This window comes from Strix aluco, chromosome 5, assembly GCF_031877795.1.
Source record: "Strix aluco isolate bStrAlu1 chromosome 5, bStrAlu1.hap1, whole genome shotgun sequence".
Classification (NCBI taxonomy): Eukaryota; Metazoa; Chordata; class Aves; order Strigiformes; family Strigidae; genus Strix; species Strix aluco.
This window is the reverse complement of record NC_133935.1, coordinates 32,714,945-32,730,249: the sequence shown is the minus strand read 5'-3', so window position 1 is coordinate 32,730,249 and position 15,305 is coordinate 32,714,945. Positions and strand designations below refer to the sequence as shown.

Sequence of the window (15,305 nt, the reverse complement as noted above, 5' to 3'; positions counted from 1 at the left end):
GAAATTATCTGTGATATTCATCTCTGTCATGCCTGAGTTTTATCAACATTAACAAACTTTTTTTTTTACAGTACATTGAGAGACAGAATTTTCAGATTTGCATTCATATTGTGTTTAGTAATTTGTTTCTGGTTTGTGACCTGCCCTTTTCAATACCATAAAAAACCAAAATAAATTATAGTGAATGTTCCAGATAGTTTGGGGTAATTAATTTGAATTCTCGTGTTACTAGATACAGTATGTGGCATTTTTCATGTTCTAAATACAGGTATCAAAATTAAGATACTGTCCTTTTTCTTCAGATATATCTTTCTCATTAACTCTACTCTACTTCAGCAAACGTGGTAGGATCCTCCAGATGACAAATATAGTGAACAATCATGACTGATTCCCAAGAGCAGTTCTGTCATGTACGGAAGAGGCAGCATCCTGTCCAAAAACCAGTATATAATCATACTATTTAGTCCATAGTAAATGTAATATAATATGTCTACAATATCATATGTAGAAGTGGGCTACATTAAATCTGTCTTGACTTTGCAACCTTTGAGGCTTTTTTAGAGTAGCTTTTTGTGTTCAAGTTCCAAGGCTATGCTTACTTCATTTTCTTTTAATTTTGTTATGAGACATCACGTTGTCATGTGGCCATCTGTCAGAGTGCACCATTCCAAGCTAATTTCCCTCCTTTGAGTAATATAGCAGAAATAAATTGCAAGAGCTGCATGGAGATGGGATACCTGGACTGAGTTTTCACAAACTGGTAAAACTGGTGAATCTCTAGTTTCACTTCAGGAAGAGTGTGATCTAGTGAGAACAAAGACTTCTCTTTGTTTCTTTATACATTTTCCTTTATGTTTCTGTTTCCTTCTGTTTCTCTATACATTTTCTTCTGTTTCTCTTCAGTCTGCATGTGTCTGGTATGTTCTCCACTCTGGCTCTTCATACAAGCCACAGGCTCTTTATCAAGTTGGCCTCAGGTTCCTTTTCTCAAATTTCTTATTCCATTTCTTATCCCAGTAGGGAGAAACCCAATTTTCCCTACTCCTTTCTAACTTTTCATATGTCCAGTTTTCTAGCTGTCATTCTGGCTTCCTCCTTTCTGCTCTTACATCACCTCCTCCTCTCCTTTCTTGCTTCTGTCTCTGTTTTTCCTCTCTAGGCTTCTTACTCCCCTCTGGTTCTCCTAACTTAGCTCCTTGTCACACTTAACCCTGCTGGTCCCCATTTGTTCTTGTATATTGCCCTTCTCTGTTTCACCTTTCTGTGCCTTATCCCACTAGTTCTTAGTCTCCAGTCTCCTGGCTTAATCAGTCCTGCTTCATTCTTAGCTTCCTGCTGGCACTTATCCTTAATTCCCGCTCATAACTTCTGCTAGCACAGGTCTCCTCATCCTGCTAGCCTCCACTCTCTCTCCAGTTCCAGATTGTCTTTCTCAGTAACATTTTCACTTCTGCTGCCTTCTGGACTAGTGCTTCCCATTTTTCAGTTTTGAAGTGGTCATCTTCTTCCTTCAGGCTGCCCAAGCCTTAGAAATGTCCCCTGACAGCTTCAGCGCTTTTTGCGTCTGGTACCTAAATCTGAGGCCAGAGGTTCATTTACAGGAAACATCTGCTCACTGCCAAACAAAAGTGTATTTGGTGGAATTTTCGAAGGACCTAGCTACTAAAATCTAAGAAGCGTCTCCTGAGGATGTGCAGACTAAAATCCCCATTCTTCTTTGAAAGAGTTGTATGTGCTGATTTTGCGGTAAGCTGGCAAAGGCATGCCTTAGCTAAAATTCAGGTCCTACTGAAAATCAGGGTGTGTTAGAGCTTTTCAGAGAAAATTTGCTGGCACGTTTAACATGGGCAGAATAACTTTTTTCCAAGAAAAGAGTTTTAAGGAAATTGTTAGGCTGCTTTAGCTGAAGTTTTCAACCAAAACAAATAAAAGAGCCCAGCTTGAAGTACATTCTCAGCATTCAAAATTTCAGCCTGATGGTATGACAGTAAAAGACCTTGTTTGCAGTTGGTTTTATCTGTGGGTGTAATCAAGCTGTCTTAATCTATAGCTGCTCTTCCAATAAATCTGTGTAAAAGAAATAAGCAAGCTATATGGAATAGGACCTGATTTTCATTTATGCCCAGGCAGAAAATGTAGGCTTCCTTGAGAAGCAAATCAAAATTCTTTTCTCTTTCCTCAGCCTGCTGCCTGCCTATAAACCCTTTTTATTGTTTATACAGTACTGCTGTCTTTCCTGTAGTGAATCAGATACAGATATTTCTCAAGTTCCTTGAGCTCTGTGGTAGTTTCATTTGAAGTCAACCATCCTGCTTTGAAGGATGGTGCCACCTTGCTTTGAGGATCTGGGGCAGATCTGTTCTGCATTCTCAGAAGTTTGTGTTGACATTTACAAGGGTTCTCAGGCTTTTGGAATATGTATGACTGGTTTTGTATCTTTGAAAAATAGAAAACACTTGCTGGAGTGGTTTTTTTGGGTATGTCGAGTCACAAACACTTGGTGTTTGACTGAGTTACTGTAGCATCCCTGGAAGAGACCATGCATTAAGTTGAGATGAAGTATGCTGCATGTCATACTCCTAGGCAGTTACACTGCGAGCTGAAGCATGTTTTTACCTTTGCATTGGTGTGGGTTAGAAGTTAATAACCTGTCAGTTACTGTGCCTCATTTGAAAGGCAGTATGTTTTTGGATAAGGTCTGGAGGGTGGAATATCTCAAAACCTGTTACTTGCCGCACTGAAGACGGGCCCTGCAGTGCGACCTGGGCTCTGGCGTCTGCACCGATGGTTGGTTTCCAATCCCACCCTGGTGAGGAGCCAGGTTTTGCACTGCTGTTGCTAATTGGCTGCTATGCAAGGCACGTGGCTTCATAAGCTGCCAGTTCGTACATATGGATGCTTTTATATAGCCTAATTCAGCCTTCCTCTTAATCTCCTTTCATAGAAAGTAATCTTTGGCAATACAGGGTGCAAGAGAGCTGAACTCCTCTTAACCATTTGCATAAAAATCAAGATCAGTAGTGCCACTCAAGTAATTTTTATATGGAAATTACTGTGGTTAACGTTGTCTGTGTTTGGCTTTTGTCTGTCCAAATTTATGAAGAGCCTCTGATGTCTCAAGATAACTTAGTCCTAGGGACGTCTCCATGGAAACAGGATCTTTGTTTTCTGAAATTTTGTATCATCTCCCTCTGCTTGTTCCTCCCCACCTGGAGTCAGATCCTGATTGTTGCAGCACACTTGTCCCCACAACATGTATCGTAGGCAGTTTCACATACAAAAGATTTTTGACTGTAAATTAGGAAAAGACTAGCAGCAAAATAAAACAAATTTTCAGAGAACAGAAATCGTGTGTCTTCACAAGTATCATTAAAGCTGAGTAACAGGCAGAACACAGAGGGTGAGACAAAGTGTGAAGCTTACGGAAGAATAATTGCTTCTATTAAAAATGTTTTAGGTTTTCTTTGACTACTTTATGGAGAAAAATCTGTACAAACAAGGACAAGTCTCGGTTCTTTTTCCCTTTCTGCCACAATGAGCTGATCATAGCTATGTGTCTGGTGACTTCATGATGAATTGGAATCTGTGATATAAAATACTTGGAACTACTAACAGAAATCCAGGCCAGCTTTGTAATGATGAACAATTTTTGCCTTATTGGTATTCAGCTGGTTTTCTACAGTGAGCTGATGAAATTTTTCATAGTTGTCCCTTAATAGAAACAAAAAAAATGCTATTAATTTGATCTGCTATTAGTATTTGCAACAAAAATGCCAACCTAAGTAAGAAAGTGAGCTCCATATGCAGATCAGGCATGAGGTACGAGGTTTCTGGCAGTTCTTCCTGATCCTTGTAAGATCTTCCCTTTCTGATGTACGAGCTAGAGAAGTGCATTCATTACCGATGTTGGGTTTCCAAGAAAGAAGAAAACTCCATCCTGTTCTAACATACTGTGTGTGTTTTTGATGATTGCTCTGTATATTTTTGATGATCGCTCTATTATGCAGTGATAATTCATGCTGTAGTCTAAATGTACAATTCCTGCCCTTATAATGAGACATTTTATTTATTTCCTGTTATTTGCTAATACTGCATTTGAAATTGTTGTCTATGGCAGGATTAAGGGTTTTACTCCCCTTTGCTGAAGTCTCCCAAGTAACTTAGCCTATTGCATGCTGTTTCCCTTTGATTCAGGCCAGAGGCATTCATGTTGAAACATAAGTGTTTCATAGCAGAGTGGTGCTCTGCCAAAGCTTGGGTGTCTAGAAAGCTTTTCCCTCAAGCTTTAGTTGCAGTCTCCTGCTGGCTGCTAAACTCTTCCAGCAGATTGAAACAGCAGGTAGCACTGGTTATGCTACATACTTAAGAGTGTTTTAAATTAGCACATTTTATTTACCATTGTGCTTCTTTACTTGCTAGCTATTTGGGTAGGTTGGAGCAGATGGAAGGTCTTAAGCACCTTGCTGAATTCTCATGGTTTCAGTCACACTGAGGTGGTGATGGTGCTTGGTCCTACTGATACGGTGATTGTGTTTGGTCAGCCCGCCTTCGGTGCATGAGGCAACTGGAAAGAACAGTCAGAAGTTTGTGCAGGTTGAGGGGAGGCCCTACAGTTCAGGGTGTCCAGGGGAGGCAGCTGGATTCTCTCGGAAGAGTGCTGCTTTTTCACTTGGCTTTGAAGGTGAAATATGGTGTATCCGAAAGGCACAAATGGAAGGCAGAGAGCCAGCCGGTGGTGCTCCTGGTGTGGGCATAGCACTGAAGTTGTGGGAGCTGCTGACTCGGCATCCCTTAGAGGCATAGTCTGGGAGGGAGGGTGAGAAGAGAAGCAACACTTACACTGGCAGTGCCACTAAAGAAATGCTCTTCAAATGACAGTATTGCTTAATTTGTTCCTAAATAAGCAATTCTATGTAGGTGCCCCACTTTCCATAATAGGTTTAAATCATTAATTAAACTAATTCTTAGATCATAGGAGCTTCATCTATACAAATTGTGGAAGCAGATCCAAGAGCAGCATGAGTGACCTGACCACCATAGTGACACATAACCTGACACATAGTGTCAAAGTTAAACTGATCACCACGTTTTGGGATTGCAAATAAACTGTCATATACACCCATACCTAGAGAGACACACCCCTTCTCCCCCTGATGTTGGCAAGGCCTTGGGGTAAGGATGAAAGGCAACTTTCCTATGAAGTATAAAGCAGGGATCATCTGTTCAAATTGGATGAATGCATCCACCTACCTTCCTTGTGCTGTAGTGAGGAAGGCTGGAATGGCTGAAGGGAGTTGGGATACAGGATTTGTAGACTTGATGTTGTGATTCTTACTCTGTACAGAGGATCGGGGAGACCAGGGATGCTTGGACTTGGCTTAGTAATCCAGGCAACATTGTCACTTGGGGTATTTAGTAATTTTACTTGCTAAAACCTTGGGGGTGGAAGGGATGAACCTGCTAATAAGATAGTATTCCTCTAAGAGATCTTTGAATGAAAAATATGTACCTGTGAGGCAAGATTAACACGTGGTGTATTATTCAAGTTGTTTTTTATTAAAAAAGTAATAAATTGCTGTCTTCTTCTTCTCTAGATTGTTTACTAAACGAAGAGAATTTCTCAGTGAGGTGCCCCAAGCACAAGGTAAGAATCCTCTCCTGGATTAGACCTGTTTTTTGCTGCCCTCTTCTGGTGCCTAAATTTGGATTAGTAATTTTATACCTGGATAACATCTGTAGTCAGAGATGCTTTTAGATGAATTCTTCTGTGATGTGTGCTTGTGGTATATTCTGGGAACAGACATCAACTTGAGAATAATACAGAGAGTTTAAGAAGATAAACTAAGTTTTTGCCGTATCTGTTTAGTTGTTCTTTATGTCCTTGATGACTCTTTAGAAAGCCCAGCTTCATTTCCTGTCTTCTGTGATAGAATCAGTACATCGCTCACTCTTTCTCTTTGAGTGCTACACTGAAACTGGCATTGGTTTTTCTCCTTGGATTTATGGAGGATGCAAGGAGGAAGAAAAATGACTCATGAAAAAGTTTGAACCAGTTTTTGGAAACATTTAGATTACATCGTGAACTTAGTGGTACTAACTAAACTGATTCCTACTACTGAGCCTTCAATATATCTGTTTAGTTGTTCTGTAGGTCTTTGACTCTTCAGGAGACCCATCATTGTTTCCAGTTTTTGGCGATGGATTCAGCATGCTGCTTCTGCTTAGGCTTTAGGCATCCTTAACTGAATGTCCCTGGAGCCTGCAAACACAGTGGTGCTAAGAGCTGGACTGCTGTTGCTCTATCCGTATGGAAAGAGGAGACAAGGCAAACAGTACCTACTCCTGTACATATAAGCAATGTGATACAGTGCTGGGAATACCCCTCCCAGCCCATAAGGGAGGATAAATCTCTGGGAGGCTGTAGATTACCAGTCCACCAGTTTTAAATGCTCAGAAGTATCCAGAGAAATGGCCATTCTTGTGGCTGGTTGGATATAACAAGAATTATGCAAGAGTGCGGATGGCTTATGCTGGAAAGTAAATGGTAATAGGGAAGAATTGTGTTGCTTTCTAGCAGGGATTAGTCTCCATTTAGTCCTTGTCTGCAGATCTCTTCTCTGCCTAGAATTAGACTGACATCTGGTGGTCTTTTGTCTTCACAGATTATCTTTAATCTGTCTTTTGTAAACATACAAGAATTAGTCTCACGTTCCTTTCTGGATGTTCTACCACAATATGATGTATTTATGCACACTGTTTAAAATGCACTGGAAGATTCTGGGGCATTCAGGCCGTTATCCAGAACTGGCCTACTTCCATCATATAAAAGAAAATAAATTATTCTGCCCAATTGTGGAATAATGTTGAAAATGTAGAACAAGCTTAAATTGATGCATTAATGCTACACAAACCCACAGATCTTACCGAACAAAAATGGGAAGGATGAGCTCCCCTTACTGTGGGATGCAACTACCTAAAGTGCCACCCTCTGCCCAACTTTGGATATTTGACTAAAGAGAATAGGAAGGTTACATCTTTGAAGGCTGTGTTATTTTTGCTGCCCATTGCCTGAAGTATTACAGGGAAACATAGTGTTAAAGCTTTTCATAACTGGCTTGGGTCATGGCTGCTCTATATGAGTACTTGCAGTGATGGCGCTCAAACCCTGAAACAACCATGTTACAGAATCCAGCCTCCTGGAGAAGATAACTGAGCAGGGACATTGATTTCTAAAGTAATCGGGTGGGGGGGGGAACTGCCAATTAAGTTGATAAAGGTACTTCATCAGGCAATAAAATTGAAATTTTATTCAAAATATCCCACTGCAGATCATTTTCTGTGTTGCGTCGAAAATGGAAATTCAACACCATCAACCTTTCTTTGACACTGAAGTTTGTTGGCTTTTGCTTAGTAAACACATGAATCATTTGTTTGAAGTCAAGCAGAGTTTTCTTTTGCTTGGCTATTACACTGCCCTTGCCCTGTGGTTCACTGATCATTACTGGTTTGTTCCAAATCCTTCTGCAGGGCAGAATATAGGATTACCCTTCTCCTTCCGTTGTAGTGGCTGGAAAGGGGAGTTCCAGCCAGTTGCAAGGCAGGAACAGGAAGGCTGAAAACCATTGCTCTAGAATGACTGGAAAACAAATGGCATCTTTTTTTTTTTTTTTTTTTTTTTGCATGATATGAACATGAGCAATTGAAAGGAAGAAAGACTTTAGATTAGAGCATTTAAAACTGTGCTTTTAGGTAAGACCAGTTTAACATTAGTAGCTAATTAGTAGCTGTCTAATCCCCCATTCTTCTGTAGTTAATGGGTGAAAGAACTAACTTTATAAATCTGCTAACCCTGAGTAAGTCCCCCAGGATAGTGCCTCTTATCCTTTCTTCAGTCCATGCCTCACATCAGTAAATACACCTCATCATAATAAGTGGCTCCTGGAGAGCAGAGGTGCTTCTTGCATCGTTAACTGCGCTTGACACTTCTGGCATAAGCAAGCTAAGCCCAGAGGGACTGGTCCTGCCTTTCCCTGTGCTCCCCAGTGAGCTCTCCCATTTCCTTCTGTCAGCATTGATGCTTCAACCATCCATGTCCTGAATGTGCTACTTTTGCAAAATAGCAGCTTTTATCACAGGGAAAACGCTGTCTGAAAACTAATCATCTTTTGAAGGGTTAGCTTGCTCTCACAAATCCAACTAGCTGTGTGTCTGCATCTCAGCGAGTGCTGTTGCAACAGAACAGATGAGGATACCAAGGCACTGAGGATATGAAGGGAATGGGATACCTCACCTTTTGATGGCACTTTAGATTGTTTTAAGCCGTCTGTGGGGCAGTTTTAAGTGATACTTCTCAGCTTGTTCTACCTTTTTGTGTTAAATTCTGTGTTTCTTAAAATTAACCAGGCTTTCATATCCCAAACTCTTTACTTTTGCAGAATTGCCTGCTTTTGTCACCAGGAAAACTCTGTCTGAAAAGCTATGTCTGGTTCCAATACTGACTTCTTTTTCTCTCTCTCACTTTCTGTATGTTCGCTTTCCCTACCCCTGTCTTCCTTTTCTCCCTCATTTTCTTTTTCCTCTTCCTTTTGGCTTGCTGGTTCGTCAGCCCCTCCTTCCTTGCTCTCTTCCCTCCTTGCAGAACAAGATGGTGAAAGGCAGCCTCAGCACAGAGCAGTCGGAGCGGGGGTGAGGGGGGAAGTGTACTCCTGGGAATGGAAATAAAAGCAAGCACAGGTGAGTTGGGGAGAGTTTCCAGTTTCCACCTGCAGCCTTCTGTGGCTCCTTACCTCCAGTGCCTTCCCCATTTCAATGAGAAATCAAAGTGCTCTTGTGTACCTTCAGAAAATTTGTAATAACTTTCTTTTTTTTCCCCTGCTACCATTCTTTTCAGGCTAGTGACTTCACTTTTTTGTATTTCTGCAGCAGTTCCTTCTGTTTAGCAGTGAAAGGCAAAGCTTATTAGCTGTTACAGCTGCCTGATTACTCAGCTAAACCAGTGGCAGACGTCTCCTTTCATATTGCCATGGTTATGTCCATAAGGATCTGAAAGGTTTTTCTGTAAGTCTCAGAGTAGTTAATAGTAAGCTTCCATATAAATAAACAAATACATTCATCAGAGTATCTTAAATTTTGTATGTAAGGAGAAATTAATACTGATGAGTTCAAGATTATTGTAATCTTGATTCCCATTTTCTGGCAATGTACATACAAGGATAAGTAAATTAATCTTATCAAGAGCCCATTACGTTGCTTTCAGACCAGCATTTTCCTCTATTTTGCAAACAGACATGGGTGATAGAAGGTGGAACTGTATCCACAAGTGGCCACAATTTCATAAGTTTGTAATGTTCACTCTGGTCCCTCACCTCCCCTCACTCTGGATCCAGGGTGGGTTGTAGTTGGCATAAGTCAGCAGTGCTGTGGAAAGCGGCAGTTGTGCTCACACACCCCAGCTCCCCTGCTGCTCTTCCTTCCTGCCTCCTCTGTTGCCTAGTCCCAGCGTTCATACAGCCATGTGTGAACTGGTGGGGAATTCAATTTGTCTGAAGCTACATTTTGTCATGTTAGCATCTGAGCTGGGTCATTTTCCTAATCTAGTTCACTGTGTGGCTGGGCAAATATCCTGGCACAAGGAGGGAGTAGCACAGAGGTGAGAGTTGGCACCCAGGGAATGGGATGAGGTTGGGATTTCTTATTTCATTTCCACCAAGGGCATTGCCATTCAGTGGCAGCAGGAAGATCTAAATGGTCTAATGGTCTAAATGTGTTTGGTTTCAAATTATTACTTGTTGGCACCCTTCCCCATAAACTGCAGCCCAAGAAGGTCTCTTGCCTTCATTTCACTGCTCAGTTAGATTTCTTACTCAAGCTAGTTGCATCTCTTTTTCTTGCAATCATGCAGGTAAAGTTGCTTTCATGTCTGTTCTCTGAGCTGATTATAACAATCCCCTTCCCTCACTGCTATTCCTTTGCTTCCCAAGCACCTCCCTTACCTTAAAATCTTACCTGTTTCTCAAGTTAAGTAATTTTGAAGTACTTCTAATGGTGTTTTCTGTGAAGGATGAGAGATTAATCAGAGAATTATGGTTTTTAGTGCAGTAGCAGAAGACAGGTAGTCTTCTAGTCATATAAACACTTTGTAGAATGACTGCTGACTTGGTTTAGCTCGGCTCTGTTCTGTTATTTCTCATTTTTAACAGCATTCTTTCTTGGCTTTGGAGTGTTGTTAAAACAGTTCCCATGCAAACACTATTTAAAGTTCATTATTTGAGTAACTTTTTCCTTTCATGATAAAGGTCATTGGATTTCTTTTTAGCTTTTCTCTTTTCCTTAAAATGTAAAAAGCAATATAATTCATAATGTTAAAACAGGATGACAGTCTCGCAGACAAGGCATCTGTTACAACTGTTTAACACTAGAGAAGTCTTCCCAGTGATGATTTTTTGGGCCATTTCTTTAAGGCGCTGGTGAACATTACTATGTCCCAGATACCTTTACACAACTTTGTTACCTGCATTATTTTCCAGTGCCAACTCTTTTTTTATATATCATAGGGATGTACTGTCTTAAGACTTTGCAGGCTGTGGAATCCCTGCACCATGTTCACTGTGTGCTCTAGACATCACTCTAAGGCATCATTTCTTTCCAAATCCACTTTTCCCTCAAGTAGTTCTTATCTGAAGGTCCTATTTAGCCTCCCCCTTTTGATGCTGAGAATATATAAAAATGAAGTTCTCCAACCTGACCTTGCATCCCAAAATAAAAACCATGCAAATCTAAAAGATCCAATTACTTTAAAAAAATGCTGCGTTATTGTGGTAATTAAAGAAGTTTAGAGGAATTCTGCAGCAGTCCTGGTAGTACAGGAGCTGCCCTTCTGCTGGCCTTACTGTAGGATAGAACGGGCACTCAGCTGTTAGATTATCGGGCTGTATTAGTCCTGGTTCACTCCTAGGCCCAGCAAGTTAAGAAAAATCCTGCATGTTGCATAACATCCAGGCAAGTTAGTGTATGCTGTCTCTGTTGCTTCTCTCTCCCTGAGCCAGTTGCCTCTAGAACATTTGAATCAAATCCAGATCTGGAGAGTGACTATGAGAATGAGTCTGGTGCTCTGGATCTTGTCCAGGAACGGGGAAGGACTCTCTCTGTGCATTGAGCCTGTTTCCTCCCTGAGCCAGTGCCTAATGCTCTGGACCGATTCCAGGCATGGGCAAGCTACAGTTGTACAGGAGCCAGAGACAGCAACACGGCCCTGACACTCCTTCAGCAACGGTTCACAGTTGCACAGTGATGAATACCACAAAGGTCAGCTGCCTGAACTCTCTAGGAACCTCCCTCCTTTCCTCCTTAGCTGTAGCTCCATGGCTTACCCGTCTGTTTTTCATACATACTCGCCTGGCTCTTTCTTCACTCTTAGCCTGGCACCCCTGTATGAGGGGATATTTGCAGCCAAGAGGTAAGCTTGCTGGGATGTAATCTAATTGGTGTGGTGATAATCAGAACAATACTGACTTCTGTATCACACTTAGTTAGGGTTCCTGGAGTTTAATTGCCAGCTGTGAATGAACATGGGTGTTAACTTCATTCCCAGGCACACCTCTAATGCCGTTAACCGCTTTCCATATGCGTCGCTTATGTTGTGAGCTTTTTTCCTTTTCCCAAGCTCCCTAGCTGATGGGGAGGGATATATCTAAGTCATATCAAAGTAAGTAACCTTACTAAATAAACAAATTGCTACTGGGCTCACTTGTGTTGTGGGAGAAGGGAAGAAAGAAATATATTAATTCAAGCTTTGCTTTCTCGGTTGTGCAGGTTAAGAATGAGAACCGTAGCTTGGAGAAATTAAAATTTAACTTTGTCTGCAGTTTCTCTTTTGAACTAAGCCTCCACCAACTTAGCAAACTCCTGAAGTTCATTTTCTCTCCTCAGAGAATTTCTGGACAGGGAGGACGAGCGTGCCAAGCACTTGGATGTTTCCACATTTGTCTTGAAAGACATCACAAGCTTAGTCCTTTCATAAACTGTCACTACCACCATAATCTGGCAATTAGAACAAAAAAGCAACAGAAATAAATATTACCCACCCTCCAATTAGTTTAACTGCAGCTTTACCTTTAGCTTGTGAAATCTAGCCATTTCCCAAATTTGGTTCCTGTGGCTGGACTCCTGTAATTTTGATACTGGTTTCACTATCTGCTACATATTCACTGAAAACTACTGTCGGGTGGTAGCTTGGTGAACCTGTATGAAAATACTTGGGTCCAGTCCCTGAGGGGCAGTGTGGCATCCCAGAAGCTGTCATCACATTTGAACGTGCTTGGACCTTCTGTTTCCAGTTTTCATAGTCAAGATGAGGAGCAAACATGAGGTGAACGAGCTCCTTTCTGGCTGCCAGAGGTAGCTAGCTGTTCTGTAAGAGTGCCATGCTGCTGTTGAGGCAGAGATCGTCCTGTCATCCTGGACCTCTTACGCAACTGAGCTTATTTAATTTTCTGCTGGTTGTTAAACTAATACTTTTTATCACATGGTTTTGCTTTTATGACCTACTCACCGTTGTGCTTCCATGTGTTTTTAGTCCACAAAACTAAAGAGCTCTTGGTGTTAACTGCTGTGGTAGGCCTGCTGAGTAGTTTTTCTGAAGCCTGGGGGGTGTGTTGGCAGATGGAGGGAACTAACCATTCCAATATTACTGTTTCACTTTGTTTTTCAGGTTAGGCTGTTGAGATAAAAAGCGGTGGACATTCGTGACTGAATGGAATCTCTCCCACTGTGCAGCCATGCCCCCTCTCGACGTGCCTGCCAATGCCAGCACTTCCTTCATAAATTCTTACATCACACTCAAGACTGATGACATCACAGAATCTGACCAAGGAGTCTGAACCAGCTGTTTCCATGGACACAATCTCCATAGTGACAGAGGGAAGGGGAGGGGGAAAAAGGAAACAGGTGGGGGGAATTAAAGAGGGAGGGATAAATATATATATATATAAAGATCTATTTTTTAGTCTTGAAAGACTTTGTTTTAAATGAAAGGTGCGCTATATCCCTTTTGATGCTTTTGATTAAAATTAACAAAAACCCATATAAATTAAAAAAGAAAATTGTAGCTAAAGTGAATATTAAATCCACATTCAAAGCAGGGCTCATGGAGCCTAATATTTTGTGGGAAAGAGCAGAACTGGGAGTACTCCAAACAGGACTCCCTTCTTGCTTTCTTTCTCACAACATCCAAGGAAGTTCAGTTTTAAAAGGCAAATAAAATAATGATAAATTGTTTGTAGCGTGTGGGAGGAAGGCTTGGATGGTTGCAGGTGATGGGGTGTCAGTACTTGTGTATGGGGGGTAGGGAGGTTATCATTTTTGAGAAAGTGTATATTAATAGTGGAAGCTTGAGAAACATCTGAAGACTCTTAGGTCATGAAACTCATGAAGTAAGAGGTAGCTGCTGCTTGCTAGATCCCATACACCTTGTTTGTGTGGGAATGTCTGTACCACGCCAGGGAAAGGAGTATCTGCCCTTTGTGGCAAAACATGCACCCCCAAATCATTCCAAGAAGCTGCCTTCAGTTTTGAAGGCAGGTGAGAGGAAGATGATGGTTTACCTGCCAGATTGGGGAGCTGGAAAGGAAGTCTGAATGTTGGTGGAATCAATGTATCTTCAAACTGATGAGGAAAATCCAGTTAGCCCTTTTTTATGTTTTGCTTTTCCTAAGGAAGGAAGAGGAAATGTCAGTGTAACAGCCTACACTATATGGTTATTTGGGGTGGTTTTGGGTTGGTTTTTTTTTTGTAAATTATGTAATTTTAAAACATTTGGGTTTAAGGAAAAACAACAACAAAAAAAATAATTTTTTCTTGTTAAGGCCTTAAGAAAGGGGTTAGTGCATCTTTCAGGGGTCACTCTGCCATGGGAATAAAATAGCTGTTTCACAAACAGTTTTATATAAAAAAAGCTTAAAAAAACCAAAAAAACTAATAAACTTCATTTTAACCTTGTCTCCTTTTGTTTTGTGCGAACTTGATTTGTTTAAAAGGACAGAGAGACAGTACTATCTGCTGCTTTTTGGTTTCTTTGCCTTCATCAGTTCTGCCTTCAGTGATGACCTTCTGAACTGGCCCAGCAAGAGGAAGACCACAAAAGCTTTTAAAAATTAAAGTTTAGGATTTGTTTGATGTTCAGAGATAACAAGCCAATGACTGGATGAATTTTCTGTTCATGTGAGTTGGTGGTATTTCACCAGGTCACTGACTTCTTTCACTCATAGGATGGTAGCATATCCTAGTGATATCAAACAGCGTGGTGTTTACTGGGAAGTCACTAGAGATAGGGATCTAACCAGCATGACTTGGATAAAAAAAATGGGGTTGATATTGTGGGGAGGGAAGAATTATTTTAAAAAGTTATGTACTGGATGCTTGCTCAACTACTCGCATTTTGGAGTATTCAGCACATAAAAAATAAAATCTATGATAGCTCATATTAAGATATCTATTTTAACTCTATTTTTAAAAGATCAATTTAAAGATTTGGGAAATAATTTGGCAGTTATTTATTTCCGGAAGTTGCTACTCTCACTGATAAGTATTTGGAAAGAAAGGGCAGTCTTCTGCTTACTCCTTTCCCAGTAGCAGCTACTGAAGTTAGTATGTCCTTCTACATTAAGAAATAGACCTGTTGTGATAAATGTCACTAATGTGTCCTGAATTGGTGCTGAAAATATTTAACTGCTGGTGTAGTCAGAAAAAAATCATTTTTAGCATAGTTAATGTGATTGAGTAAATGACTTCTTTTCAACTGAATAAAAATTGGTTTTTTTTTTCCTAGTGTCTGTTCTATTCTACCTGTTCTGGAAAAAAAAAAAAAAGTAATTAACTGTTCTTGCATTGATTTATGTTGGTGAAGAATCAACTTTGTAGTACTACAACATCAGAGGACCACATGGTGAAACTGCTGAATTTGATATGTTTGGCTCTTCAGGGTGGTGTCCCACAGCAGAGGGAGAAGGTTTTTGGGTAGCTGGGAGGGAGTCCTGGAGGTTTTCCTCGTGGGTGCTTATGGCAGTTGTTCAGAGGTGATTCAATAGGACCTCATGCACAGTGGTTGGAAAGTAGTGGGAGTCATTTAGAGCAAATAAAGAAATGGTATCTCACTTGACTCCACAAGAAATATTTCTCGGTGGAGAGTGCATAAAACCCTTCAAATCAGCTGCCACTTAGTCCCTCATCATGCTGTTGTCAGAGGTGTAAGGGGTGTGCTCTCCTAGAGAGAGATCTCCTAAGTTGGTTGTCATCTTTGTTGGTCCAGT

General features: G+C 40.9%; 1 protein-coding gene across 8 annotated transcripts in view; it reads left to right on the top strand.

Moving 5' to 3' along the window:
• The window catches only part of TCF20 (transcription factor 20), a 132,576-nt gene extending 117,758 nt beyond the window's left edge, over window positions 1–14,818 (top strand). For 6 of the 8 annotated variants that reach the window (XM_074826813.1, XM_074826818.1, XM_074826811.1 and 3 more), the window contains 3 exons: window positions 5,595–5,644; window positions 8,606–8,733; window positions 12,710–14,818. In XM_074826813.1, coding sequence (XP_074682914.1) covers window positions 5,595–5,644; window positions 8,606–8,689 — 134 coding nt within the window. In that variant the 3' untranslated portion in view covers window positions 8,690–8,733; window positions 12,710–14,818. The remainder of the gene's footprint in view (window positions 1–5,594; window positions 5,645–8,605; window positions 8,734–12,709) is intronic. The other 2 variants (XM_074826816.1, XM_074826817.1) reach the window with 2 other exon arrangements.
• The last annotated feature ends 487 nt before the right edge of the window (window positions 14,819–15,305 follow it).